At 47.2% G+C, this 24,944-nt stretch overlaps 1 protein-coding gene across 3 annotated transcripts; it reads left to right on the plus strand.

Annotated features, from left to right (window-relative positions):
- Nucleotides 1-1,828: 1,828 nt before the first annotated feature.
- oacyl (O-acyltransferase like) lies at nucleotides 1,829-12,476 on the plus strand. Of its 3 annotated transcripts, none has more exons than XM_042326475.1 (15): nucleotides 1,829-2,024; nucleotides 3,667-3,800; nucleotides 3,988-4,066; nucleotides 4,191-4,326; nucleotides 5,783-6,060; nucleotides 6,327-6,497; nucleotides 7,203-7,305; nucleotides 7,655-7,756; nucleotides 7,942-8,107; nucleotides 9,200-9,279; nucleotides 9,366-9,476; nucleotides 10,026-10,149; nucleotides 10,379-10,565; nucleotides 11,354-11,496; nucleotides 11,732-12,476. In XM_042326475.1, exons 1-15 carry the CDS (start codon nucleotides 1,868-1,870, stop codon nucleotides 11,834-11,836), a joined length of 2,076 nt encoding a protein of 691 aa, XP_042182409.1. In that variant the 5' UTR covers nucleotides 1,829-1,867; the 3' UTR covers nucleotides 11,837-12,476. The 3 variants fall into 3 exon arrangements, with proteins under 3 accessions (XP_042182409.1, XP_042182410.1, XP_042182411.1); XM_042326476.1 differs by having other exon boundaries at nucleotides 5,783-6,051; XM_042326477.1 differs by lacking the exon at nucleotides 7,203-7,305 and having other exon boundaries at nucleotides 7,618-7,756.
- The last annotated feature ends 12,468 nt before the right edge of the window (nucleotides 12,477-24,944 follow it).

Here is a 24,944-nt window from a genome sequence, read left to right on the forward strand (position 1 = left end):
ACGGTCTCTCTTTCTCTTCCCTACTACAGACGGTCTCACCTTTCTCTTCCCTACTACAGACTGTCTCTCCCTTTCTCTTCCCTACTACAGACTGTCCCTCTCAGACTTTCTCTTCCCTGTTACAGACTGTCTCTCCTTTCTCTTCCCTGTTACAGACTGTCTCTCCTTTCTCTTCCCTGCTACTGTCTCTCCTTTCTCTTCCCTACTACAGACTGTCTCTCCTTTCTCTTCCCTCTCTTCCCTACTACAGACTGTCTCTCCTTTCTCTTCCCTACTACAGACTGTCTCTTCCTTTCTCTTCCCTTCCCTACTACAGACTGTCTCTCCTTTCTCTTCCCTACTACAGACTGTCTCTCCTTTCTCTTCCCTACTACAGACTGTCTCTCCTTTCTTTTCCCTGCTACTGTCTCTCCTTTCTCTTCCCTGCTACAGACTGTCTCTCCTTCCTCTTCCCTGTCTCTCCTTTCTCTTCCCTGCTACAGACTGTCTCTCCTTTCTCTTCCCTGCTACAGACTCTCCTTTCTCTTCCCTGCTACAGACTCTCCTTTCTCTTCCCTACTACAGACTGTCTCTCCTTTCTCTTCCCTGCTACAGACTCTCCTTTCTCTTCCCTGCTACAGACTCTCCTTTCTCTTCCCTGCTACAGACTGTCTCTCCTTTCTCTTCCCCTACAGACTGTCTCTCCTTTCTCTTCCCCCTCTACAGACTGTCTCTCCTTTCTCTTCCCTACTACAGACTGTCTCTCCTTTCTCTTCCCTGCTACTGTCTCTCCTTTCTCTTCCCTGCTACTGTCTCTCCTTTCTCTTCCCTGCTACAGACTGGCCTCTCCTTTCCTTTCTCTTCCCTGCTACAGACTGTCTCTCCTTTCTCTTCCCTACTACAGACTGTCTCCTCCTTTCTCTTCCCTGCTACAGACTGTCTCTCCTTTCTCTTCCCTGCTACAGACGGTCTCTCCTTTCTCTTCCCTGCTACTGTCTCTCCTTTCTCTTCCCTGCTACTGTCTCTCCTTCCTCTTCCCTGTCTCTCCTTTCTCTTCCCTGCTACTGTCTCTCCTTCCTCTTCCCTGTCTCTCCTTTCTCTTCCCTGCTACTGTCTCTCCTTTCTCTTCCCTACTACAGACTGTCTCTCCTTTCTCTTCCCTGCTACAGACTCTCTCCTTTCTCTTCCCTACTACAGACTGTCTCTCCATTCTCTTCCCTGCTACAGACTGTCTCTCCCTTCTCTTCCCTGCTACAGACTGTCTCTCCCTTGTCTTCTCTGCTATGGTCTCTTTCTCTCCTCTCTCTTTGCTTCAAGTCTGTATGGTGTACGTTAATCCCATCCAAAGGTGTCATTAGGACACGCAGTGATACATGTTTTGACGTCAAGCAAGCAGTTTACAGACTTCTTAACTGCCAATTACATCCATGTTATGAGTCACATTTGACCTTCAACACACATGATGTACTAATTCCCTGTCCAAAATGCGTAGTTGGTCTTCGTGGGATTTGAATTTCAATTAGATTGGATTAGACTGACAACTTAATGACACCGTAACATTTGAATTCAAGCCTGTATGGCCTCACTAATCAATCAATATTATGAGAGAAGATCGTTATTGCTTCATGAATGAACATTTGAATGAATGATAATTGTGATGAAAGAACCATTACATGTACCTGTTGGATCAAAAGCCATTGACAGCTGGTTTAGAGTGCCAGGGGACTGGTCACTCACATCCATGTGTGAAGCCACCAATTACCACACTGATTGGTCAAGCTACAGATTACCTAACAGGAAGTCATCATCACTTCCACTGTGACCATGTGACTCTTAACATTATTTAAAGGTCCTAGTCACGAAATGGAAGGATGCTATCCTCCCCAAGATGGTGCTACTGTGGAGGGCTTGTTGTTTGGTCCACTGCTTAACGTTGTGTTCTTTAGCAGTGCATTCCCTGAATGTCTCTGAGAAATGCACGCAGGACACCAGGACTTTTCTCTCAGAGCTAAACAAGGACCTGCCCAGTGAATATGCTGCTTTAAGTGAGTACTTGACCTCTATTTAAAAAAATATATATGTTTAAATTAAATTCTTATAGTTGACATGTGGGGCGGTAGGAAGCCTAGTGGTTAGAGTGTAGAGGCGGCAGGTTGCCTAGTGGTTAGAGTGTAGAGGCGGTAGGAAGCCTAGTGGTTAGAGTGTAGAGGCGGCAGGAAGCCTAGTGGTTAGAGTGTAGAGGCGGTAGGAAGCCTAGTGGTTAGAGTGTAGAGGCGGTAGGAAGCCTAGTGGTTAGAGTGTAGAGGCGGCAGGAAGCCTAGTGGTGGTTAGGAAGCCGAGTGTAGAGGCGGTAGGAAGCCTAGTGGTTAGAGTGAAGGCGGCAGGTAGCCTAGTGGTTCGAGTGTAGAGGCGTCAGGAAGCCTAGTGGTTCGAGTGTAGAGGCGGCAGGTAGCCTAGTGGTTAGAGTGTAGAGGCGGCAGGTAGCCTAGTGGTTAGAGTGTAGAGGCATCAGGAAGCCTAGTGGTTCGAGTGTAGAGGCGGCAGGTAGCCTAGTGGTTAGAGTGTAGAGGCGGCAGGTAGCCTAGTGGTTAGAGTGAAGAGGCGGCAGGTAGCCTAGTGGTTCGAGTGTAGAGGCGTCAGGAAGCCTAGCGGTTCGAGTGTAGAGGCGTCAGGTAGCCTAGTGGTTAGAGTGTAGAGGCGGCAGGTAGCCTAGTGGTTAGAGTGTAGAGGCGGCAGGAAGCCTAGTGGTTAGAGTGTAGAGGTGGCAGGAAGCCTAGTGGTTAGAGTGTAGAGGCGGCAGGTTGCCTAGTGGTTAGAGTGTAGAGGCGTCAGGAAGCCTAGTGGTTCGAGTGTAGAGGCGGCAGGTAGCCTAGTGGTTAGAGTGTAGAGGGGGCAGGTAGCCTAGCGGCTAATGTGTAGAGGCGGTAGGAAGCCTACCGGTTAGAGTGTAGAGGCGGCAGGTAGCCTAGTGGTTAGAGTGTAGAGGCGGTCGGAAGCCTACCGGTTAGAGTGTAGAGGCGGCAGGTAGCCTAGTGGTTAGAGTGTAGAGGCGGTAGGAAGCCTAGCGGTTAGAGTGTAGAGGCGGCAGGTAGCCTAGTGGTTAGAGTGTAGAGGCGGCAGGTAGCCTAGCGGTTAGAGTGTAGAGGCGGTAGGAAGCCTAGCGGTTAGAGTGTAGAGGCGGCAGGTAGCCTAGTGGTTAGAGTGTTAGGCCAGTAACCGAAAGGTTGCTGAATCAAATTCTGAGCTGACAAGGTAAAAATTCTGTTGTTCTTCCCCTGAACAAGGCAGTTAACCCACTATTCCCTGGTAGGCCGTCATTGTAAATAACAATTTGTTCTTAACAGACTTAAATAAAGGTTACATTTCAAATAAAATGTGATTGAAGAAAGATAGGACTGACTATTTGCTATGTTTTCACTTGTCTGAAGTTTAACAGGGGGCTTAATAGGATCCTTCTCAGATTTCTCCGTAATTCTCAGGGTCTGGTTACTTACAACAATTTTTTGGGGGGCAAACCTTTTTTAATGTTAATTAAATTAATAGTTATTTATTTCTATAACAACATGTATTGTCAGAGACATGACTGCATTAGTTTTAAAACAACATTTCCAAAACATTTCAAAAGATATCTCATAGCTTAGCGTAGCAATCACTCATTGATTATGTGTATGTTTTGTGTCCATCTAGTGTATGATGCCTTTGGGAAGATGGGCAGTGATGTGGTGGGGGGCAATGTGAACAGGCCTGGGTCTCTCCAGGAGTGTCTGTCTGTCCAGGGACCCTCCTTTACTGGACAGTACTGCCAGGTCTTCCTCAAACAAGTGAGGAAATAAACCCTTCTTTTATTTATATATATATATATATATATATATATATATAGTCACACTGCTACAACTCTCTACTGCAGTATTTAATTCTATCATATGTTATTGTATTCTATTTGATTCTAACTACAGTATGTACATTCAGATAAATGAATTACGGTACTATAATGTTGTTCTGACACAGGACCCAATCCAGTACTTTGTTGGAATATGTGTTCCTGATTCCTGTGTGGAAGAAGAGGTTCAGACACTAGTTGTTTACGGTCAGTAGCTTTGTCTGCAATAGCATGAATAACATTTATAATTATCCATAAAGCATTTATAAACAGTTATAAGCATGTATTATGTTGTTATTATGACTTGCACCCATTGTGACTGTGTCCCCAGAGACCTTCCAGCAGGCCAGGACCTCCCTGATCCCTCCAGTACCGTCCACCCTTCTGGCCCAGTCCACTCAGGGCCTGTTCATGACCCAGTGTCTGTCCCGTACTGGTGCTCCAGACCTGTCTGTTGTTACCTGCCTGTGAGTACAGTTCACCCTAACCACTGACACCTAACCCTGCCACTGAGCCCTGTGTCTAACTCATACTGGTGCTCCAGACCTGTCTGTTGTTACCTGCCTGTGAGTACAGTTCACCTAACCACTGACACCTAACCCTGCCACTGAGCCCTGTGTCTAACTCATACTGGTGCTCCAGACCTGTCTGTTGTTACCTGCCTGTGAGTACAGTTCACCCTAACCACTGACACCTAACCCTGCCACTGAGCCCTGTGTCTAACTCATACTGGTGCTCCAGACCTGTCTGTTGTTACCTGCCTGTGAGTACAGTTCACCCTAACCACTGACACCTAACCCTGCCTCTGAGCCCTGTGTCTAACTCATACTGGTGCTCCAGACCTGTCTGTTGTCGTGACTTTACTTTCATTAATCTGATGACTGTTATTTATTCAATCCACTAACCATGTTTAATTGTTACCCGACGTATTTATGTGTGAATGCCGTCGTTTGTCGTCTTGCTCTGGTGAAACCAACCTTTCTTGAAAGGGGTTATTTGGCTCTGTATTCACTCAGCTCACTTATAAGGCTCTGATTGTCCACCAGAGGTCACAATGTCCTTCATTTTAGTTGTGCGTTCACCAGTGGTTGTCTTCGTTCAGAACTTTTTCCTAGCTCATGTGAATAGTCAGAATTTAACCACTTTACATGCGCAGCTGCGGTGACACCGGCGGTGTCCTATGAGTCTATCTTCTTCATCTCGTGTTGAGGTTAATTGCTAACCATTTCAAACGTGTGGACCACGGTCTCACGTCTTTCTGGTCTGATGTTAATTTCTCTTCCAAGCCTTTATGCACTCTGCGTAAAAGTGAAATTCCATCATCCTGACACGATCTCTGAGCTCCCTTGGTGGCTAGACTACTTACTGGTGCAAAGTATCATCAAAACTATGATCTCGTTAGAAAACAAAAACTGCATTCCTATCTTAACAAAAATATTAACATCATTGTTCATGTCTCACCACAACATATAAGATGAAAACCTGACATATACAAAGTGTATACATTTCAAGTTACAGTATTTTCGTTATACCATATGTATTTAAAAAAAATATGACATCACAAAATAGATGTTACTTTTCTGGGTATAGAGAGAGTTCTGCTGCTTAAAATGTGAGGTGTCAAAAAAGCAGCACATCCCCCCCCTCCCCTCTTCTGTGGGTGAGAGATGGCCTGGTTATTTGTCAACCATGCCAAGCTGATCTGAGCCTTTGGATCCTCATGTGTAGTCATGACACTGTTGTCACCTGCCTGTATGTCATAACTCTGACCCCAACCATATCGAATCTGCGTAGATGGAATACTTACAAAAATGATTTAATTCTGAGGATCTAACTAACATCCCCGGATAGTTCAAAAAAACTCAATCCAAAGTCCAAGAAAGTGATTTGGGATGTCTGACTCTGTCCCCATCTGTCCGTCAGGTTTGTGTGTTGTGCGTTGGTGGCCGTCCCCTTGACTGCAACCCTGTTCGTGGCCATAGTGAGATGGCAGAGAAACAGAGAGGTCGGCCCTGGAGTGGAGTCTTCTTCTCTAAAAACCAGGGACCCAAACCTCTACGGGACGCTGATGTCTAACGGAACGTCCAGTGTTAGAGCCAGTAACAACAGCTGCTCTGGACAACTGGACAGCCAGATGGAGCACTACACAGAGGAGGAAGTAGAGGAGGAGGAAGTGGAGGAGGAGGGGGGCAGTAAGAAGAGCAAGTACAACATGTTTTAGAATAGTCTGCACCGCAAATCTACAAACACACTGGACTACTGATGCTTTGTCTGGGATATATTATTCACATTTATTCATTACTGGAACTCTTTATAGTTTCCTGAACTTTGATCTCAGAAAAAAATATGTTTTATTGCAGGTGAAAAAGTGTCATTGCATACATCAACAAAAAAAAAACTGTACACTGGGTTGATTTGGTGCATCATTCCTAACTAACTAACCCACACTCCTGCTGTCTGCCGACAGGTTGTATGTACTCGTGGCTCCAGGCCCTCTCCTTCCAGGCCTGCAGCCAGGAGGTCCTCTCTACAGCTAGCCCAGGTGGAGGCTACTCCTCCCTGAATGGAATCCGCATCTTTAGCCTTCTATGGATAATCTGTGGACACACTGTCCAGCTCAGCGCCTGGAACAACCTAGGTATGTCTCAGAGGAAATTCTCATTCTCTGTACTGTAGCGAATTCTTGCGAATGGCCACAGTGTAAAACACCCCTTGCAGATCTCAAACCCACGTCTCCCAGCTTGTAGGCAGACCTGCCAACCACTGTTCCAATAAGGGTTAGCCCCTTTGGGATGGATGGTAACAGGCTTACCTAGGCAAGGTTCATTACACTGCTGTCTACCTTAGAACTTCAATTAACAGCCCAGACTTTTATTTGCTTCAATCAATGAACACAACTGCCGTTTATTAGAGACAGGCTTCAATTTGAACCCATTGTGCTTAAGGAAAAGCCATTGCGCTCTAGGAATTTGTCAAGCCAACCTGCACTAGCAGCGAAGTCAGAGGCCCCACTGTCACTCACGGTGGCGTAGATCTAATTTGCTTTCACCCTGATCATCTTGCTGGACACCCGGAGTCGGCTTTTGCGGGGAATATCAGAGTGGTGTCCATGGTAACCTCATAAACCATTTATTTAGATCCTCCGTTTATTTGAAACAGGCGTTCATTTACTGAAATGTGTGCCGACGCCCAGCTTTTAAAAGGGACAGGCGGCTATTTCAGACTCAGCGTTTGATAGGAAAGTATACCGTAAAAAATGACATCTATCTACAATACTTGATGAATGAATTGGATATTAATATCAGCTATTTACAGATACAGATATGCAATGAACTGATTACAGATAATGAAAAAAGATGGAAAGGGACAGTGGAGAAAAACCCTCTGCATGTGTTTGCCTTCAGTGGACCTGTTTATCTGGCTGTGGATACCTTTCTGCTCCTAGGGTGAGAACACAGCCCAGTTCAACTCCACCCGTAGCACATTTTTTTTCTATCTAGAACCTTAAAGGGTTCTTCGGCTGTCCCCATAGGAGAACATTTTGAAGAACACTTTTTGGTTCCAGGTAGAACCCTTTTGGTTCCAGGTAGAACCCTTTTGTGTTCCATGTAGAACCTTTTCTAAAGAGGGTTCTACATGGAAACCAAAATGGTTCTACCTGGAACCAAAAAGGATTCTCCTATGGGGAAAGATGAAGAACCCTTTTTTCTAAGAGTGTACTGCATATATGCATCCTTCCTTCCACATCTTCCTTGAAGTAATCACTGATCTGCACCTGTCTGGTCCGTGTCCCAGAGGTCTTTTGAGTGCAAGGTCCCTGCTGGGGTCCATTCAGAGAGCGGAGGACAAACTGAGTCCAGGTCTGGTGGCCAACTTCCTCTTCAAGAGGTTTAAAAGGTAACTCCATCAGTCCTCAACTTTTATTTAACCAGGAGAGACCCTGAATGCTATGTGTAAGGGTGACCTGGATCACTGAAATCATTACAGTGTGTTTATAGAACCACAACACCAATCTGCTGTATGTTTTGTGCTCTTCTTTGCTGATCATTGTTGATTTGTTATTGTCCTGCCCTCCCTCCCAGAGTCCAGCCGCTGCACCTCTTCATCGTGTGTCTCGCTATCGGCCTCTTCTCCGTGGTCCAGAGAGGTGCATTCTGGTTCATCGCCGAGGATGAGATCATCAACTGTAAAAAGTACTGGTGGTCCAACCTGCTACTGGTCAACAACCTCTTCACCATCACTGACATAGTGAGAATGACCCCGACCCCGACCCCTAACCACTACACTCAACCTAACCCCTAACCTAACCACTACTCTAACCCCTAACCTAACCCTAACCCTAGCTTACTACTGGTCAACAACCTCTTCACCACCATTTGACATAGTGAGCCTTTTAGGTAACCTGTAACTGTCATTTATTTAGCAGTAGTAGTACTACACTGAAATGTTTGGACTGGTAGTAGCCACTACAATACAATGCAACTTTATTAATCCCAGAGGGGCAATTCGTTCAAGGCTGACAGGGTACTTCAGACAGGACAAACACACACAGACAGTGTAAAAACGATATGTAAAACAATATATATTTTTAAAGATGACTGTTGGTTTTGACTGAGATAATGTAGAGGTAATCTGTCATTATCTACGACGGTTGGTTATGACTGAGATAATGTAGAGGTCATCTGTCATTATCTATGACTGTTGGTTATGACTGAGATAATGCAGAGGTCATCGGTCATTATCTATGACTGTTGGTTATGACTGAGATAATGCAGAGGGCATCTGTCATTATCTATGACTGTTGGTTATGACTGAGATAATGCAGATGTCATCTGTCATTATTTATGACTGTTGGTTATGACTGAGATAATGCAGAGGGCATCTGTCATTATCCATGAGATTATGACTGAGATAATGCAGATGTCATCTGTCATTATTTATGACTGTTGGTTATGAATGAGATAATGCAGAGGGTCATCTGTCATTATCTATGACTGTTGGTTATGACTGAGATAATGCAGAGGGCATCTGTCATTATCTATGACTGTTGGTTATGACTGAGATAATGCAGATGTCATCTGTCATTATTTATGACTGTTGGTTATGACTGAGATAATGCAGAGGTCATCTGTCATTATCTATGACTGTTGGTTATGACTGAGATAAAGCAGAGGTCATCTGTCATTATCTATGACTGTTGGTTATGACTGAGATAATGTAGAGGTCATCTGTCATTATCTATGACTGTTGGTTATGACTGAGATAATGTAGAGGTCATCTGTCATTATCTATGACTGTTGGTTATGACTGAGATAATGTAGAGGTCATCTGTCTCTACAGTGTGCTCCATGGACCTGGTATCTGTCCCTGGATTTCCAGTTCTATGCAACAACCCCCCTGCTCATCTACCTCTATAGGCTGTAAGTCATTCACAATGCAAAATGGCTATTCTAATGATCATTCTATTTCTTTCTCAATATATGTTCTTCTCTCTGTTGTCTTTCAGGAACAAAGGAGTTCTGGTTGGTGTGGCTTCAGCTCTGCTGTTTCTGTCCAGTCTGACTAGCGCTGTTCTCACTGCCCTACTGCACCTCCCAGTTCACCAGCCTACCACACTGTAAGTTCACCAGACTACCACACTGTAAGTTACCCAGACTACCATACTGTAAGTTACCCAGACTACCACACTGTAAGTTACCCAGACTACCACACTGTAAGTTACCCAGACTACCACACTGTAAGTTACCCAGACTACCACACTGTAAGTTACCCAGACTACCACACTGTAAGTTACCCAGACTACCACACTGTAAGTTACCCAGACTACCACACTGTAAGTTACCCAGACTACCACACTGTAAGTTACCCAGACTACCACATTGTAAATTCACCAGAATACCACACTGTAAGTTACCCAGACTACCACACTGTAAGATCAAGTGGTAACACTTTAACAATAATTAATCATTATAAAAGCATGTTGAAGCTTTCATTGACCCTTTACAAGACCTACATAAATCATTAAAAAATGATTTGTAAGAAAATGTCATATTATATAAACTCAAACCAGATCAACTGTTACAGATATGAATCACCCACAGTGTCCAGTATAATATGTATTCTGTTCCAACACTGCCATTATCGTTTAATGTTGTATATGGTCCAGAAAACATGAAAACTACTTCCAGTATTACTACAATAAACCCTACACCAGATACGGGCCCTACCTGATCGGAATCCTGGCAGGGATAAACATGACAACTAAGAAAGGCCACCTTTTAAAACATCAGGTAATAATTTGAATTAACTGAATAATCTTTAACTGCTTAACACTCAGTTACCTACCTTTAAAATTTTGTGAACAGGGTTTACCCACCTTTTAATGCTATATAAGTGTTTTTTTTTGCATTAAGGTTTACCTACCTGTGTTATTTTTAACACTACAGCCCTGTTTCGTTTCAATAACATATCTCTCTCCTCTCCTCTCCTCTCCTCTCCTGTGTCTGTGTAACAACTCAGTGGCAGGCTGCAGTAGGTTGGTTCTGCTGCCTGTCAGTCATGGCGGTATTGGTAGGATTGGCCTATGTCCTCCGGGATGTCCCACCCCAGCCGTCCGCGCCTCACGCCCTCTACCAGGGGATCCATCGCTCCCTCTGGGCCCTGGCCGTGGCCTGGATCATACTGGCCTGTGAGGAAGGATATGGAGGTGAGACCTGAGCACTGACAACCCACCTACCACAAGTCCCAGACATACTATTCTGAACAGATCTAGGGCTAGGAGTCTTTGCTGACCATTTCATCTGACCGGTAACAATGATGGTCCCTAGTCGTTTTCTATGTAAGAGTCTTAGTTACATCCTTTAGCAAAGGATCAGAGTTTTTCCTCATGTGGTCAGGTAACATTCCTGCCCCTAAAAAAAAAACAGTCTCCAGTAACTACCCAGTCTCCAGTAACTACCCAGTCTCCAGTAACTACCCAGTCTCCAGTAACTACCCAGTCTCCAGTAACTACCCAGTCTCCAGTAACTACCCAGTCTCCAGTAACTCCCCAGTCTCCAGTAACTCCCCTCCAGTAACTCCCCTCTCCAGTAACTCCAGTAACCCCAGTCTCCAGTAACTCCCCAGTCTCCAGTAACTCCCCAGTCTCCAGTAACTCCCCAGTCTCCAGTAACTCCCCAGTCTCCAGTAACTCCCCAGTCTCCAGTAACTCCCCAGTCTCCAGTAACTCCCCAGTCTCCAGTAACTACTCAGTCTCCAGTAACTACCAGTCTCCAGTAACTACCCAGTCTCCAGTAACTACCCAGTCTCCAGTAACTCCCCAGTCTCCAGTAACTACCCAGTCTCCAGTAACTCCCCAGTCTCCAGTAACTCCCCAGTCTCCAGTAACTACCCAGTCTCCAGTAACTCCCCAGTCTCCAGTAACTCCCCAGTCTCCAGTAACTACCCAGTGTCTCTCTCACATGCTGTATATTCTGTCCCTCTCTCTCTCTCCAGGATTTGTTGATAACCTCCTGTCACTAAATCTGTGGGTTCCTCTGTCCAACATCAGCTTTGCCTGTTACCTGATCCATCCTGTTCTTATTATACTATACAATGGAAAACAGGAGACTCCTATACACTACACAGACATGAACTTTGTAAGTATTTCACACAGTAGTTAACCTAGACCCAGATAAGCTGCGTAGCCAACTTCTTCCATGGTTGTTATCAGGCCAAACATTTCTGGTATGGCAGTGACTTGAGTTGGCAAGAGAGCATAAACAGATCTAGGACAGGCCTACTACTGTAGATCATAATAGAACATTATGCATCTTCCTGCTCTTCTGGAGATGATCACATGGTGTTATTTTCCTTTGTTTTCTTCCTCCTCAGTTCTATCTGTTCCTGGGTCACATGATTCTGACGGTGCTGATTGGCTATGTGCTGACCGTGTTGGTGGAGAAGCCCTACCTCTTCCTCAGGGGCAGTAAGACTTAAGGACACGACCCCCTCGACCCTCCTCCTCTAGGACATGACCCCTAGACCCTCCTCTCTACGACATGATGCCTAGACCCTCCTCCCTACGACATGACCCCTAGACCCTCCTTCTCTACGACATGACCCCTAGACCCTCTTCCCTAGGACATGACCCCTAGACCCTCCTCCTCTACGACATGACCCCTAGACCCTCCTCCTTTACGACATGACCCCTAGACCCTCCTCCTTTACGACAGGACCCCTAGACACTCCTCTGTACGACATGACCCCTCCTCCCTACGACATGACCCCTCCTCCTCTACGACATGACCCCTAGACCCTCCTCCCTACGACATGACCCCTAGACCCTCCTCCCTACGACATGACCCCTAGACCCTCCTCCCTACGACATGACCCCTAGACCCTCCTCCCTACGACATGACCCCTAGACCCTCCTCCCTACGACAGGAACCCCTAGACCCTCCTCCTCTACAACACTCCTGTATATCTGAAAGGATTGGATAGCTGTGAGCAGTATGGCCATAAATTAAAGGAATGATGTATGGGCTGATTTATAAAGATGTCTGTATTCATTGTAAGATGGAAGATGTGCGGTGTAAATGATTGTATAATTTGCCATGTATAAAAACTGAAACATAAAGTCTGAACAGAGTGGTATGTTAGAATGTAATACTTTCTGTGGTTAGATTACCGCTGACTGTAGTATTGAGGTACAATGTTACTTGTGAAGCCAAGCAGTACAAGAAGAGCTCTTCACTAGATACATAAACATACAAAGGCCATTTCCTCAAAAATGAGTTTACAACTTGATCAACTTTCAAAGCAGAATTACTTTTCCATTGTTCCTCAAATGCTGTGTATGATACACCATTTTGCTGATAAACCAGTCTCTACTTTTATCCAATGTAAAAAAAAAAAACACAATTTCAAATGTTGCTACAAAGACTGAATCCAGGTGGTGGGTCACATATGTCACAGCAGTGGGTTATTAGGCAAGTGTTTGTGGGTCAGTGGTAAAGACACCATGGTCTTTACCACTGCATGACCACAACATCTAGCTTAGCCTTAGCCCAGTAACCCAAACATGTCACTGCCAATCGTTCAAAACACCCCCATCTAAGTTAGGTATCAATGCACTCAAATAGTAAATATATTCCCTTGGTTTTGAAACTGGAGCCTCCTGATCCTGAATCCATCACTAAATAAACCAATATGATCCTAAAGCCACAGGGGCCAACAGGGAGAAACAGGGACCAACAGGGAGAAACAGGGACCAACAGGGAGAAACAGGGACCAACAGGGAGAAACAGGGACCAACAGGGAGAAACAGGGACCAACAGGGAGAAACAGGGACCAACAGGGACCAACAGGGAGAAACAGGGACCAACAGGGAGAAACAGGGAGAAACAGGAACCAACAGGGACAAACAGGGAGAAACAGGAACCAACAGGGACAAACAGGGAGAAACAGGAACCAACAGGAGGCAAAAAGGGAGAAACAGGAACCAACAGGAGGCAAAAAGGGCCCAGGTGGGTCCAACAGAGGCCAACAGGGGGAAACAGGGATCAACAGGAGGATACAGGGTTCCAACAGGAGGATACAGGGTTCCAACAGGAGGAAACAGGGGCCAACAGGAGGATACAGGGACCAACATGGGCCAAGGCAGTGGATGCACTGATTGGTCATCTGATGGAGTGGGCCAGGTCAGGTGATAGCGGTGGAGGCTTTGCTCCGGGGGCAAACTACCTGCCCTCCAGGACACCTACACCACCCGATGTCACAGGAAGGCCATAAAGATCATCAAGGACAACAACCATCCGAGCCACTGCCTGTTCACCCCGCTATCATCCAGAAGGCGAGGTCAGTACAGGTGCATCAAAGCTGGGACCGAGAGACTGAAAAACAGCTTCTATCACAAGGCCATCAGACTGTTAAACAGCCACCACTAACATTGAGTGGCTGCTGCCAACACACTGACTCAACTCCAGCCACTTTAATAATGGGAATTGATGTAAAATATATCACTAGCCACTTTAAACAATGCTACTTAATATAATGTTTACATACCCTACATTATTCATCTCATATGTCTACGTATATACTGTACTCTATATCATCTACTGCATCTTTATGTAATACATGTATCACTAGCCACTTTAAACTATGCCACTTGGTTTACATACTCATCTCATATGTATATACTGTACTCGATATCATCTACTGCATCTTGCCTATGCCGTTCAGCCATCACTCGTTCATATATCTTTATGTACATATTCTTTATCCCTTTACACTTGTATGTATAAGGTAGTAGTTTTGGAATTAGGTTAGATTACTCGTTGGTTATTACTGCATTGTCGGAACTAGAAGCACAAGCGTTTCGCTACACTCACATTAACATCTGCTAACCATGTGTATGTGACAAATACATTGGATTTGATTTGACTGGTCAGCTACGTGGGTCTCATGGAAACCAAGTCACTGTAATCAACCGCTTGCTGACACAAGTGAATCATTTTCACACTTATGATTAATTTCACCTGATTAAAGCGGTCAGATTCTTAAGTATAATTACTATATAATTATCTCCATCCAATTTCATAATTTAACTCTTTGAAAGGTTAACGTCAGTGGCACACAGTAGGCCCTAACCTACTGTAGTTCCAACTGAGGACCAAGACATGTTAAAGTGAAGAATGGGTCCCTCTAGAGGTCAGTTTGAGGAATGACAGGCAACTATATGAAGTCTGTGTGTCAGTAGGCTACCTGAGTATGTGAAGATTCAGACCACTAGACATGGCAGAAAGAGAGTGGATAAAGAGAGAGAGAGAGAGTGGCAGAGAGAGAGAGGTAGAGAGAGAAGTAAAGAGAGAATGAGGTAATATAGATGGAGAGGTAAAGAGAGAGAGGTAAAGATAGAGAGAGAGAGGTAATATAGATGGAGAGGTAAAGAGAGAGAGGTAAAGAGAGAGAGAGAGAGGTAAAGAGAGAGGTAAAGAGAGAGAGAGGTAAAGAGAGAGAGAGGTAGAGAGAGAGTGGTAGAGAGAGAGTGGTAGAGAGAGAGTGGTAGAGAGAGAGGGAGAGAGAGAGTGGTAGAGAGAGGTAGAGAGAGAGAGTGGTAGAGAGAGAGTGGTAGAGAGAGAGGTAGAGAGAGAGAGGTAGAGAGAGAGTGGTAGAGAGAGAGAGTGGTAGAGAGAGAGGTAGAGAGAGAGTGGTAGAGAGAGAGGTGGTAGAGAGAGAGGTGGTAGAGAGAGAGGTAGAGAGAGAGAGTGGTAGAGAGAGAGAGTGGTAGAGAGAGGTAGAGAGAGAGGAGAGTGGTAGAGAGAGAGGTGGTAGAGAGAGAGGTAGAGAGAGAGAGTGGTAGAGAGAGAGGTAGAGAGAGAGGAGTGGTGGAGAGAGAGGTAGGTAGAGAGAGAGGTAGAGAGAGTGGTAGAGAGAGTGGTAGAGAGAGGGAGAGAGGGAGGTAGAGAGAGAGTGGTAGAGAGAGAGTGGTAGAGAGAGGTAGAGAGAGTGGTAGAGACAGAGGTAGAGAGAGAGTGGTGGTAGAGAGAGTGGTAGAGAGAGAGGTAGAGGAGAGGTAGAGAGAGAGGTAGAGAGAGGTAGAGAGAGAGGTAGAGAGAGAGTGGTAGAGAGAGTGGTAGAGAGAGTGGTAGAGAGAGAGTGGAGTAGAGAGAGGTAGAGAGAGTGGTAGAGAGAGAGGGGAGAGAGAGGTAGTGGTAAAGAGAGAGGTAGAGAGAGAGGTAGAGAGAGTGGTAGAGAGAGTGGTAGAGAGAGTGGTAGAGAGAGTGGTAGAGAGAGAGGTAGAGAGAGAGTGGTAGAGAGAGAGGTAGAGAGAGAGTGGTAGAGAGAGAGGTAGAGAGAGAGGTAGAGAGAGAGGTAGAGAGAGTGGTAGAGAGAGAGGTAGAGAGAGAGAGGTAGAGAGAGTGGTAAAGAGAGAGGTAGAGAGAGAGTGGTAGAGAGAGTGGTAGAGAGAGAGGTAGAGAGAGTGGTAGAGAGAGAGTGGTAGAGAGAGGAGGAGAGAGGTAGAGAGAGTGGTAGAGAGAGAGGTAGAGAGAGAGGTAGAGAGAGAGGTAGAGAGAGAGGTAGAGAGAGAGGTAGAGAGAGAGGTAGAGAGAGAGAGTGGTAGAGAGAGAGGTAGAGAGAGAGGTAGAGAGAGAGAGTGGTAGAGAGAGAGTGGTAGAGAGAGAGGTAGAGAGAGAGGTAGAGAGAGAGGTAGAGAGAGAGGTAGAGAGAGAGAGTGGTAGAGAGAGAGGTAGAGAGAGAGGTAGAGAGAGAGGTAGAGAGAGAGGTAAAGAGGTTGAGAGAGAGTGAAAGAAGGCAAGAAGGCCTGCACAATCTCTATGCTCCCAATTCATCGCTTTATTGACAACGTTTCCATCCGAAGCAGATCTTTGTCAGGTCAAACACACTGAGTGCTCACATCTCGAAAGAGAGCGACTAATCAGAGTGACTTACATCATTAGTCACTCAGTTGGTCATCATGACGCAACCATGCAAGGCAGAGATCTTCTAGCTCCGAACTGACGACTGATGCTCTTTCTTTGGGGGATTGATGTCTCACATTTTAGGCTACTTGCTGGAAAATGGGCGTTAGTGCTTCGTGGTGTCACATTTAAGATCCCCTCCTACCCTTCACATAAAGCCAGCCACTGTGTGTATCAATATGGTGATTTATTGCAAGGAGTAATATTCTGTAAATTCTGTCTGTTGTTATTTGAGGTACCGGTATATGGCTCCTATTAGCTTGTTACCCTCAGGTAAACAGAAGTTGATGTGTTCATTTAACCTAAATTAAGGTTAGTCAATTAAGAATACATTCTAAATGACATTGTCAGCCTGACGTCTCTCCTGTCTGCTTCTCTAGTTTTATTTCGTTTCCTTGGACGGTTTGACAAAGGTTCCAAGATTAATTTATGTAATTCAGTGTGATGATGACGTCAACAGTCTGTCTGTCACAAGACACTATGTTACCGTAGACCCTATAATTCTCTGATTCCAGAGTTACGCCACACATCTCAACTCTGGAGCAGTGGCAAAGGGAAAATACTCACGTGTCAGACCCCCCCCACCCCCCCCGTACGCATCTGACTGCATCGGTACCGGGAAGTCAGTCAGGAGTCAAGAACTGAGCCGCCGTTCTACTTACGTGTGTATCACCATTATCCACTTGGCCTACCCTAGGAGGCAACACAGGCTAGAAGGCCAGCAGGATGGTGGGAGGGATGGGGCCGTCCAGGCGACAACACGTTTTAAATATAACTGCCTTTGGAAAGCTGACACCAACCCTCTGCATGTCTCTGACACCGACTCCTATGGACGTTAAGAACGAGGCTGGGACTGAAGGAGAATATCCTTCACAGGCTAGGAGCTCAACAACAACAAATTATCTGGTGTGGGCAGAGCCTTGTAGCTTGGTTGTCTAATGTTGTTACAAAGTCGCTATTGCACTTACAGGGCTGTCAAAGTGCTGGTACTAAGTAGCCATGACACGTTGAGGCCAACAACATGGAGACAACGTTGTGTGATGGTTGTGTGTTTGCTGGGTCTTTCATAGATAAAGCCTCTAACAAGAACAAAAACAGCCTTCTCCCTCCTGTAGACAGGAACACACACAGCCTCCTCCCTCCTGTAGACAGGAACACACACAGCCTCCTCCCTCCTGTAGACAGGAACACACACAGCCTCCCCCTCCTGTAGACAGGAACACACACAGCCTCCTCCCTCCTGTAGACAGGAACACACACAGCACAGCCTCCTCCCTCCTGTAGACAGGAACAAACACAGCCTCCTCCCTCCTGTAGACAGGAACACACACAGCCTCCTCCCTCCTGTAGACAGGAACACACACAGCCTCCTCCCTCCTGTAGACAGGAACACACACAGCCTCCTCCCTCCTGTAGACAGGAACACACACAGCCTCCTCCCTCCTGTAGACAGGAACAAACACAGCCTCCTCCCTCCTGTAGACAGGAACAAAAACAGCCTCCTCCCTCCTGTAGACAGGAACACACACAGCCTCCTCCCTCCTTAGACAGGAACACACACAGCCTCCTCCCTCCTGTAGACAGGAACACACACAGCCTCCTCCCTCCTGTAGACAGGAACACACACAGCCTCCTCCCTCCTGTAGACAGGAACACACACAGCCTCCTCCCTCCAGTAGACAGTAACACACACAGCCTCCACCCTCCTGTAGACAGGAACACACACAGCCTCCTCCCTCCTGTAGACAGGAACACACACAGCCTCCTCCCTCCTGTAGACAGGAACAAACACAGCCTCCCCCTCCTGTAGACAGGAACACACACAGCCTCCTCCCTCCTGTAGACAGGAACACACACAGCCTCCTCCCTCCTGTAGACAGGAACACACACAGCCTCCTCCCTCCTGTAGACAGGAACACACACAGCCTCCTCCCTCCTGTAGACAGGAACACACACAGCCTTCTCCCTCCTGTAGACAGGAACAAACACAGCCTCCTCCCTCCTGTAGACAGGAACACACACAGCCTCCTCCCTCCTGTAGACAGGAACACACACAGCCTTCTCGCCCTCCTGTAGACAGAACACACACAGCCTCCTCCCTCCTGTAGACAGGAACACACACAGCCTTCTCCCTCCTGTAGACAGGAACACACACAGCCTCCTCCCTCCTGTAGACAGGAACAAACACAGCCTCCCCCTCCTGTAGGCAGGAACACACACAGCCTCCTCCCTCTTGTAGACAGGAACACACACAGCCTCCTCCCTCCTGTAGACAGGAACACACACAGCCTTCTCCCTCCTGTAGACAGGAACACACACAGCCTCCTCCCTCCTGTAGACAGGAACACACACAGCCTCCGCCCTCCTGTAGACAGGAACACACACAGCCTCCTCCCTCCTGTAGACAGGAACACACACAGCCTCCTCCCTCCTGTAGACAGGAACACACACAGCCTCCTCCCTCCTGTAGACAGGAACACACACAGCCTCCTCCCTCCTGTAGACAGGAACACACACAGCCTTCTCCCTCCTGTAGACAGGAACACACACAGCCTCCTCCCTCCTGTAGACAGGAACACACACAGCCTCCTCCCTCCTGTAGACAGGAACACACACAGCCTTCTCCCTCCTGTAGACAGGAACACACACAGCCTCCTCCCTCCTGTAGACAGGAACACACACAGAACACACACAGCCTCTCCCTCCTGTAGACAGGAACACACACAGCCTTCTCCCTCCAGACAGGAACACACCAGCTTCTCCCTCCTGTAGACAGGAACACACACAGCCTCCCCCTCCTGTAGACAGGAACAAACACAGCCTCCTCCCTCCTGTAGACAGGAACACACACAGCCTCCTCCCTCCTGTAGACAGGAACACACACAGCCTCCTCCCTCCTGTAGACAGGAACAAACACAGCCTCCTCCCTCCTGTAGACAGGAACACACACAGCCTCCCCCTCCTGTAGACAGGAACAAACACAGCCTCCTCCCTCCTGTAGACAGGAACACACACAGCCTCCTCCCTCCTTTAGACAGGAACACACACAGCCTCCCCCTCCTGAAGACAGGAACACACACAGCCTCCCCCTCCTGTAGACAGGAACACACACAGCCTCCCCCTCCTGTAGACAGGAACACACACAGCCTCCCCCTCCTGTAGACAGGAACACACACAGCCTCCCCCTCCTGTAGACAGGAACACACACAGCCTCCTCCCTCCTGTAGACAGGAACACACAGCCTCCTCCCTCCACAGCCTCCTCCCTCCTGTAGACAGGAACACACACAGCCTCCCCCTCCTGTAGACAGGAACACACAGCCTCCACCCTCCTGTAGACAGGAACACACACAGCCTCCGCCCTCCTGTAGACAGGAACAAAAACAGCCTCCTCCCTCCTGTAGACAGGAACACACACAGCCTCCTCCCTCCTGTAGACAGGAAGTATTTACACACTAATGAAAGACTTGCAGGTGATAAACTGGTATTTGTTGACTCAGTGAAGTCACTGAGAGGCACTGGACAGGGCACATCCCAAAAGTAGGAGGGTTTGTTTTACTCACAGGATGTCCTGAGCTCTGTGTACCATGGTCCGAGGGGCCCGGAAGAGGCTGAGGAGTTGGACTGGACAAACGGTATCGTACTGCATACTCACTAGAGCACCAGGTCCAGAGTGTTTAATAGTCACATGTACAGGGTTGCAGGTGCGATTGCAGGGTACAGTGAAAATCTTAGCCTTCAAGCTCCAACTAAGTGAAATAAACAAATGAAAATGGTCATATAAAAATAGCACTATATACATAATAACAACTGTGGCAGTTTAGAATAAATAAATGCCCATTGGGGGCAGAACTGGGGGAGCAGCAGAATGACCATTGAAAATGACTACTGGGGAGCAGCAGAATGACCATTGAAGGGGTGGGGTGGAATGACTACTGGGGGAGCAGCAGAATGACCATTGAAGGGGTGGGGTGGAATGACTACTGGGGGAGCAGCAGAATGACCATTGAAGGGGTGGGGTGGAATGACTACTGGGGAGCAGCAGAATGACCATTGAATTGAACTGGGGAGCAGGAATGACCATTGGGGTGGGGTGGAATGACTACTGGGGAGCAGCAGAATGACCATTGAAGGGGTGGGGTGGAATGACTACTGGGGAGCAGCAGAATGACCATTGAAGGGGTGGGGTGGAATGACTACTGGGGGAGCAGCAGAATGACCATTGAAGGGGTGGGGTGGAATGACTACTGGGGAGCAGCAGAATGACCATTGAAGGGGTGGGGTGGAATGACTACTGGGGGAGCAGCAGAATGACCATTGAAGGGTGGGTGGAATGACTACTGGGGAGCAGCAGAATGACCATTGAAGGGGTGGGGTGGAATGACTACTGGGGAGCAGCAGAATGACCATTGAAGGGGTGGGGTGGAATGACTACTGGGGGGAATGACTACTGGGGAGCAGCAGAATGACCATTGAAGGGGTGGGGTGGAATGACTACTGGGGAGCAGCAGAATGACCATTGAAGGGGTGGGGTGGAATGACTACTGGGGAGCAGCAGAATGACCATTGAAGGGGTGGGGTGGAATGACTACTGGGGGAGCAGCAGAATGACCACTGAAGCAGCAGAATGACCATTGAAGGGGTGGGGTGGAATGACTACTGGGGGAGCAGCAGAATGACCATTGAAGGGGTGGGGTGGAATGACTACTGGGGGAGCAGCAGAATGACCATTGAACTGGGGGAGGCAGAATGACCATTGAAGGGGTGGAATGACTACTGGGGAGCAGCAGAATGACCATTGAAGGGGTGGGGTGGAATGACTACTGGGGAGCAGCAGAATGACCATTGAAGGGGTGAGGTGGAATGACTACTGGGGGAGCAGCAGAATGACCATTGAAGGGGTGGGGTGGAATGACTACTGGGGGAGCAGCAGAATGACCATTGAAGGGGTGAGGTGGAATGACTACTGGGGGAGCAGCAGAATGACCATTGAAGGGGTGGGGTGGAATGACTACTGGGGAGCAGCAGAATGACCATTGAAGGGGTGGGGTGGAATGACTACTGGGGGAGCAGCAGAATGACCATTGAAGGGGTGAGGTGGAATGACTACTGGGGGAGCAGCAGAATGACCATTGAGTGAAATAAAAACAAAAAAGTAATAATATACATATTAACAACTGCAACAGTGATGAATGTCATTGGGGTGGGGGCAGAGTACATTTTTTGGGGGGTCCCCTGATGATCTTCTTGGCCTACCTCCGACACCTAGTGTTGTAGGTGTCCTGTAGGACAGGCAGTGTGCACCAAATGGAGCCTTCGGCTGCACGTATGGAGTTGCCGTACCAGGCTCTTATGCTCTCGATGGTGCTCCTGTAGAACACTATGTGGGCCCGTCGAGGACAGGTTGAATTTCTTCAGCATCCTGAGGTTGAAGAGGCGCTGTCGTGCCTTCTTCAGTATGGTGTCCGTGTGGTTAAACCATTTCAGCTTCTCTGAGATGTGTACGCAGAGGAATTTGAAGATATTGACCGTCTCCACGGTGGCACCATTGATAAGGATGGGGGCGTGTCCAGCCTGGTTCCTCCTGAAGTCCGCAATCAGCTCCTTTGTTTTGCTGACGTTGAGAGAGAGGTTGTTTACCTGGCACCACGCCATCAGAGTGTCTACCTCCTCCGTCTCGTCGTTGTTGGTGATCAGGCCTCCTACTGTCATGTCGTCAGTGATCTTGATGATGGAGTTGGAACTGTGTGAAGCCACACAGTCGTGGGTATACATGGAGTACAGGAGGGGACTGAGGACGTACCCTTGTGGGGCCCACGTGTTGAGGATCAGTGTAGAGGAGGTAATGTTGCCTACCTTCACCTACTGGGGACGGTCCGTCAGGAAGTCCAGGACCCAGTTGCATAGGGAGGAGATCAGACCCAGGGCCGTGAACTTTGTAATAAGCTTAGAGGGCACTATGGTACTGAAGGGCGAGCTATAGTCAATGAACAGCATCCTCAAATATGTATTCCTTTTGTCTAGGTGGGTGAGGGCAGTGTACACTGCAATGGCGATTGGGTCATTTGTAGATCTGTCAGGGAGGTAGGTGTATTGGAGAAGGTCGAGTGTGTTGAAGAGTTGATATGGTCTTTGACTAGCCTCTAGAAGCACATCATGATGGCGGAAGTGAGTGCTACTGGTCGGTAGTCATTCAGTTCAGTTACTTTCCCTTTCTAGAGAGAGTTTGAAAATGTCAGCGAACACAACAGCCAGCTGGTCTGCACACATGAGATATGTAGGTAGAGAACACTATGAGGGCAACGGCTAGAGATGCCGTCTGGACCGGCAGCCTTGCAAGGGTTAACACTGTTTGAATGACTTACATACGTCCTCAGTGGAGACTGTCAGTGTGTAGCCCACGTTGTCATCGGGGGCTCTCCTCGGCAGCTCAGCTTGGTGACCGTGATGTGGTTGGCTTTCTTTTTGTAACCTGTGATTGTTAGGAGTCCCTGCCACATACGCCTTATCAGCCACTTTGTCTATTGATATGGCAATATGGGCAACACATGTACTGCTCTGAAGACCATGTTCACTCACTGAATACAAAACCACTTGACGTCCTGACACTGTACCCTACTGTTGTCGTTTGATGAGTGATCATTTCTGCAACCAAATGAGAGACTAGAATAGTACTGTATCTGGGTGGAACTACCACGTTATGAACACACATTATACAATAACCAGTCGACGTACATGAATATATAAACACTATCTGATGACCTTTAACCTCATCACTTGAAAGCTCAATTCAAAGCGGCAACTTCATTCATAGAGTATGTTATGGCTGTCGTCCAGTTAGGAACATGGTTGTTGTCCAGTTAAAGAAAGACATTTTCTTGTCCGTCTCCATTACAATTTCAGAGAAGGTCCAAGTGACCACATTAAAAAAAATATTTGTATAATTCTTATTTACAATGACGGCCTACCCCGGTCAAACCCTAACCCGGACGACAATTGTGCGCCACCCTATGGGACTTACAATCACGGCCGGTTCTGATACAGACTGGAATCAAACCAGGGTGTCTGTAGTGACTCCTCTAGCACTGAGACTTGGACCACTGCGCAACTTGGGAGCTGAATGAAGAACAGTTGTGAGGCCATCGTCGTCGGTTACAAAACTGGTTTTCGATGGGAGGTCAGCAGCACTTGACGTTCGAAAGAAGAGATTAGAAGAAGTAGTGACCTCTAGTGACCTCTCGTGACCTCTAGTGACCCCTAGTGACCTCTCGTGACCTCTCGTGACCTCTAGTGACCTCTCGTGACCTCTAGTGACCTCTAGTGACCTCTAGTGATCTCTAGTGACCTCTCGTTCCTTTTTAGCCACACAGTGTAACTTTTTATCTGTTCTAGGGTGCAGGGAGAGGAAGGGAGGGAGGGAGAAGTTCTACATAAATTTACCTCAGCAACAGGCTCATCCATTCACAGAACCAGAAAGAAAGGAGGGGTCACTCCCCGGTCCCCCGGTCCTCATTAAATTGATATTTTACTGCCACGTTGAGTTTACTGAGTTCTGAGTTTACCGTGGCACTCACCACTCCACACCTGTTGCTGTTTCAAAGACAATGAGACACAACGTATGGCGACACATTAATTATTATACCCAGGTTATAAAACTGACCTCTGTGTGTCTGTATCTGGGTGATGATGTAACCATTTTTGTTTGTCTTCTTGGAAGAGAACGTAACATAATTATTAATTTTTTTACATGAATCGCCCACTAAGCACGAGACATACTAGTGACTTCCCACACTAAAAAAAGAATTGTTGATCTTCTTTGAAATAGTATTAATAATAAGATTAGAGAGGTGTTTATTAAAGGGAAATAGATCGCTGAATGCTGGAGGCCCGAAGGCGTGAGGTGCAATTGGATGACGTAACGCCGTCCTGAGAGTCTGATGGTGGTTGGTCCACTTGACCTTGAGGTGCGACAGTGATAAGGAGATGCCACAGCCTGAAGGGATGCCAGCCCTGAGGGTACGGACTGGGAGGAATGAGACAGGGAGAGGGGAAGAGGTAGAATGGAAGAGCTGGAGATATGTAGGTAGATGATTTGGGAGAGGGAAGCAGAATGGAACAGGGAGAGGGGAAGAGGTAGAATGGAGGAGCTGGAGATATGTAGGTAGATGATTTGGGAGAGGGAAGCAGAATGGAACAGGGAGAGGGGAAGAGGTAGAATGGAGAAGCTGGAGATATGGACAGCAGCACAATTAGACCCAACCAAATCATGAGAAAACAAAAAGATAACTACTTAACACATTGGAAAGAATTAACAAAAAAACAGAGCAAACTAGAATGCTATTTGGCCCTACACAGAGAGTACACAGCGGCAGAATACCTGACCACTGTGACTGACCCAAAATTAAGGAAAGCCTTGACTATGTACAGACTCAGTGAGCATAGCCTTGCTATTGAGAAAGGCCGCCGTAGGCAGACATGGCTCTCAAGAGAAGACAGGCTATGTGCTCACTGCCCACAAAATGAGGTGGAAACTGAGCTGCACTTCCTAACCTCCTGCCCAATGTATGACCATATTAGAGAGACATATTTCCCTCAGATTACACAGATCCACAAAGAATTCGAAAA

This window comes from Oncorhynchus tshawytscha, linkage group LG09 (genome assembly GCF_018296145.1).
Source record: "Oncorhynchus tshawytscha isolate Ot180627B linkage group LG09, Otsh_v2.0, whole genome shotgun sequence".
NCBI classification, from domain to species: Eukaryota; Metazoa; Chordata; class Actinopteri; order Salmoniformes; family Salmonidae; genus Oncorhynchus; species Oncorhynchus tshawytscha.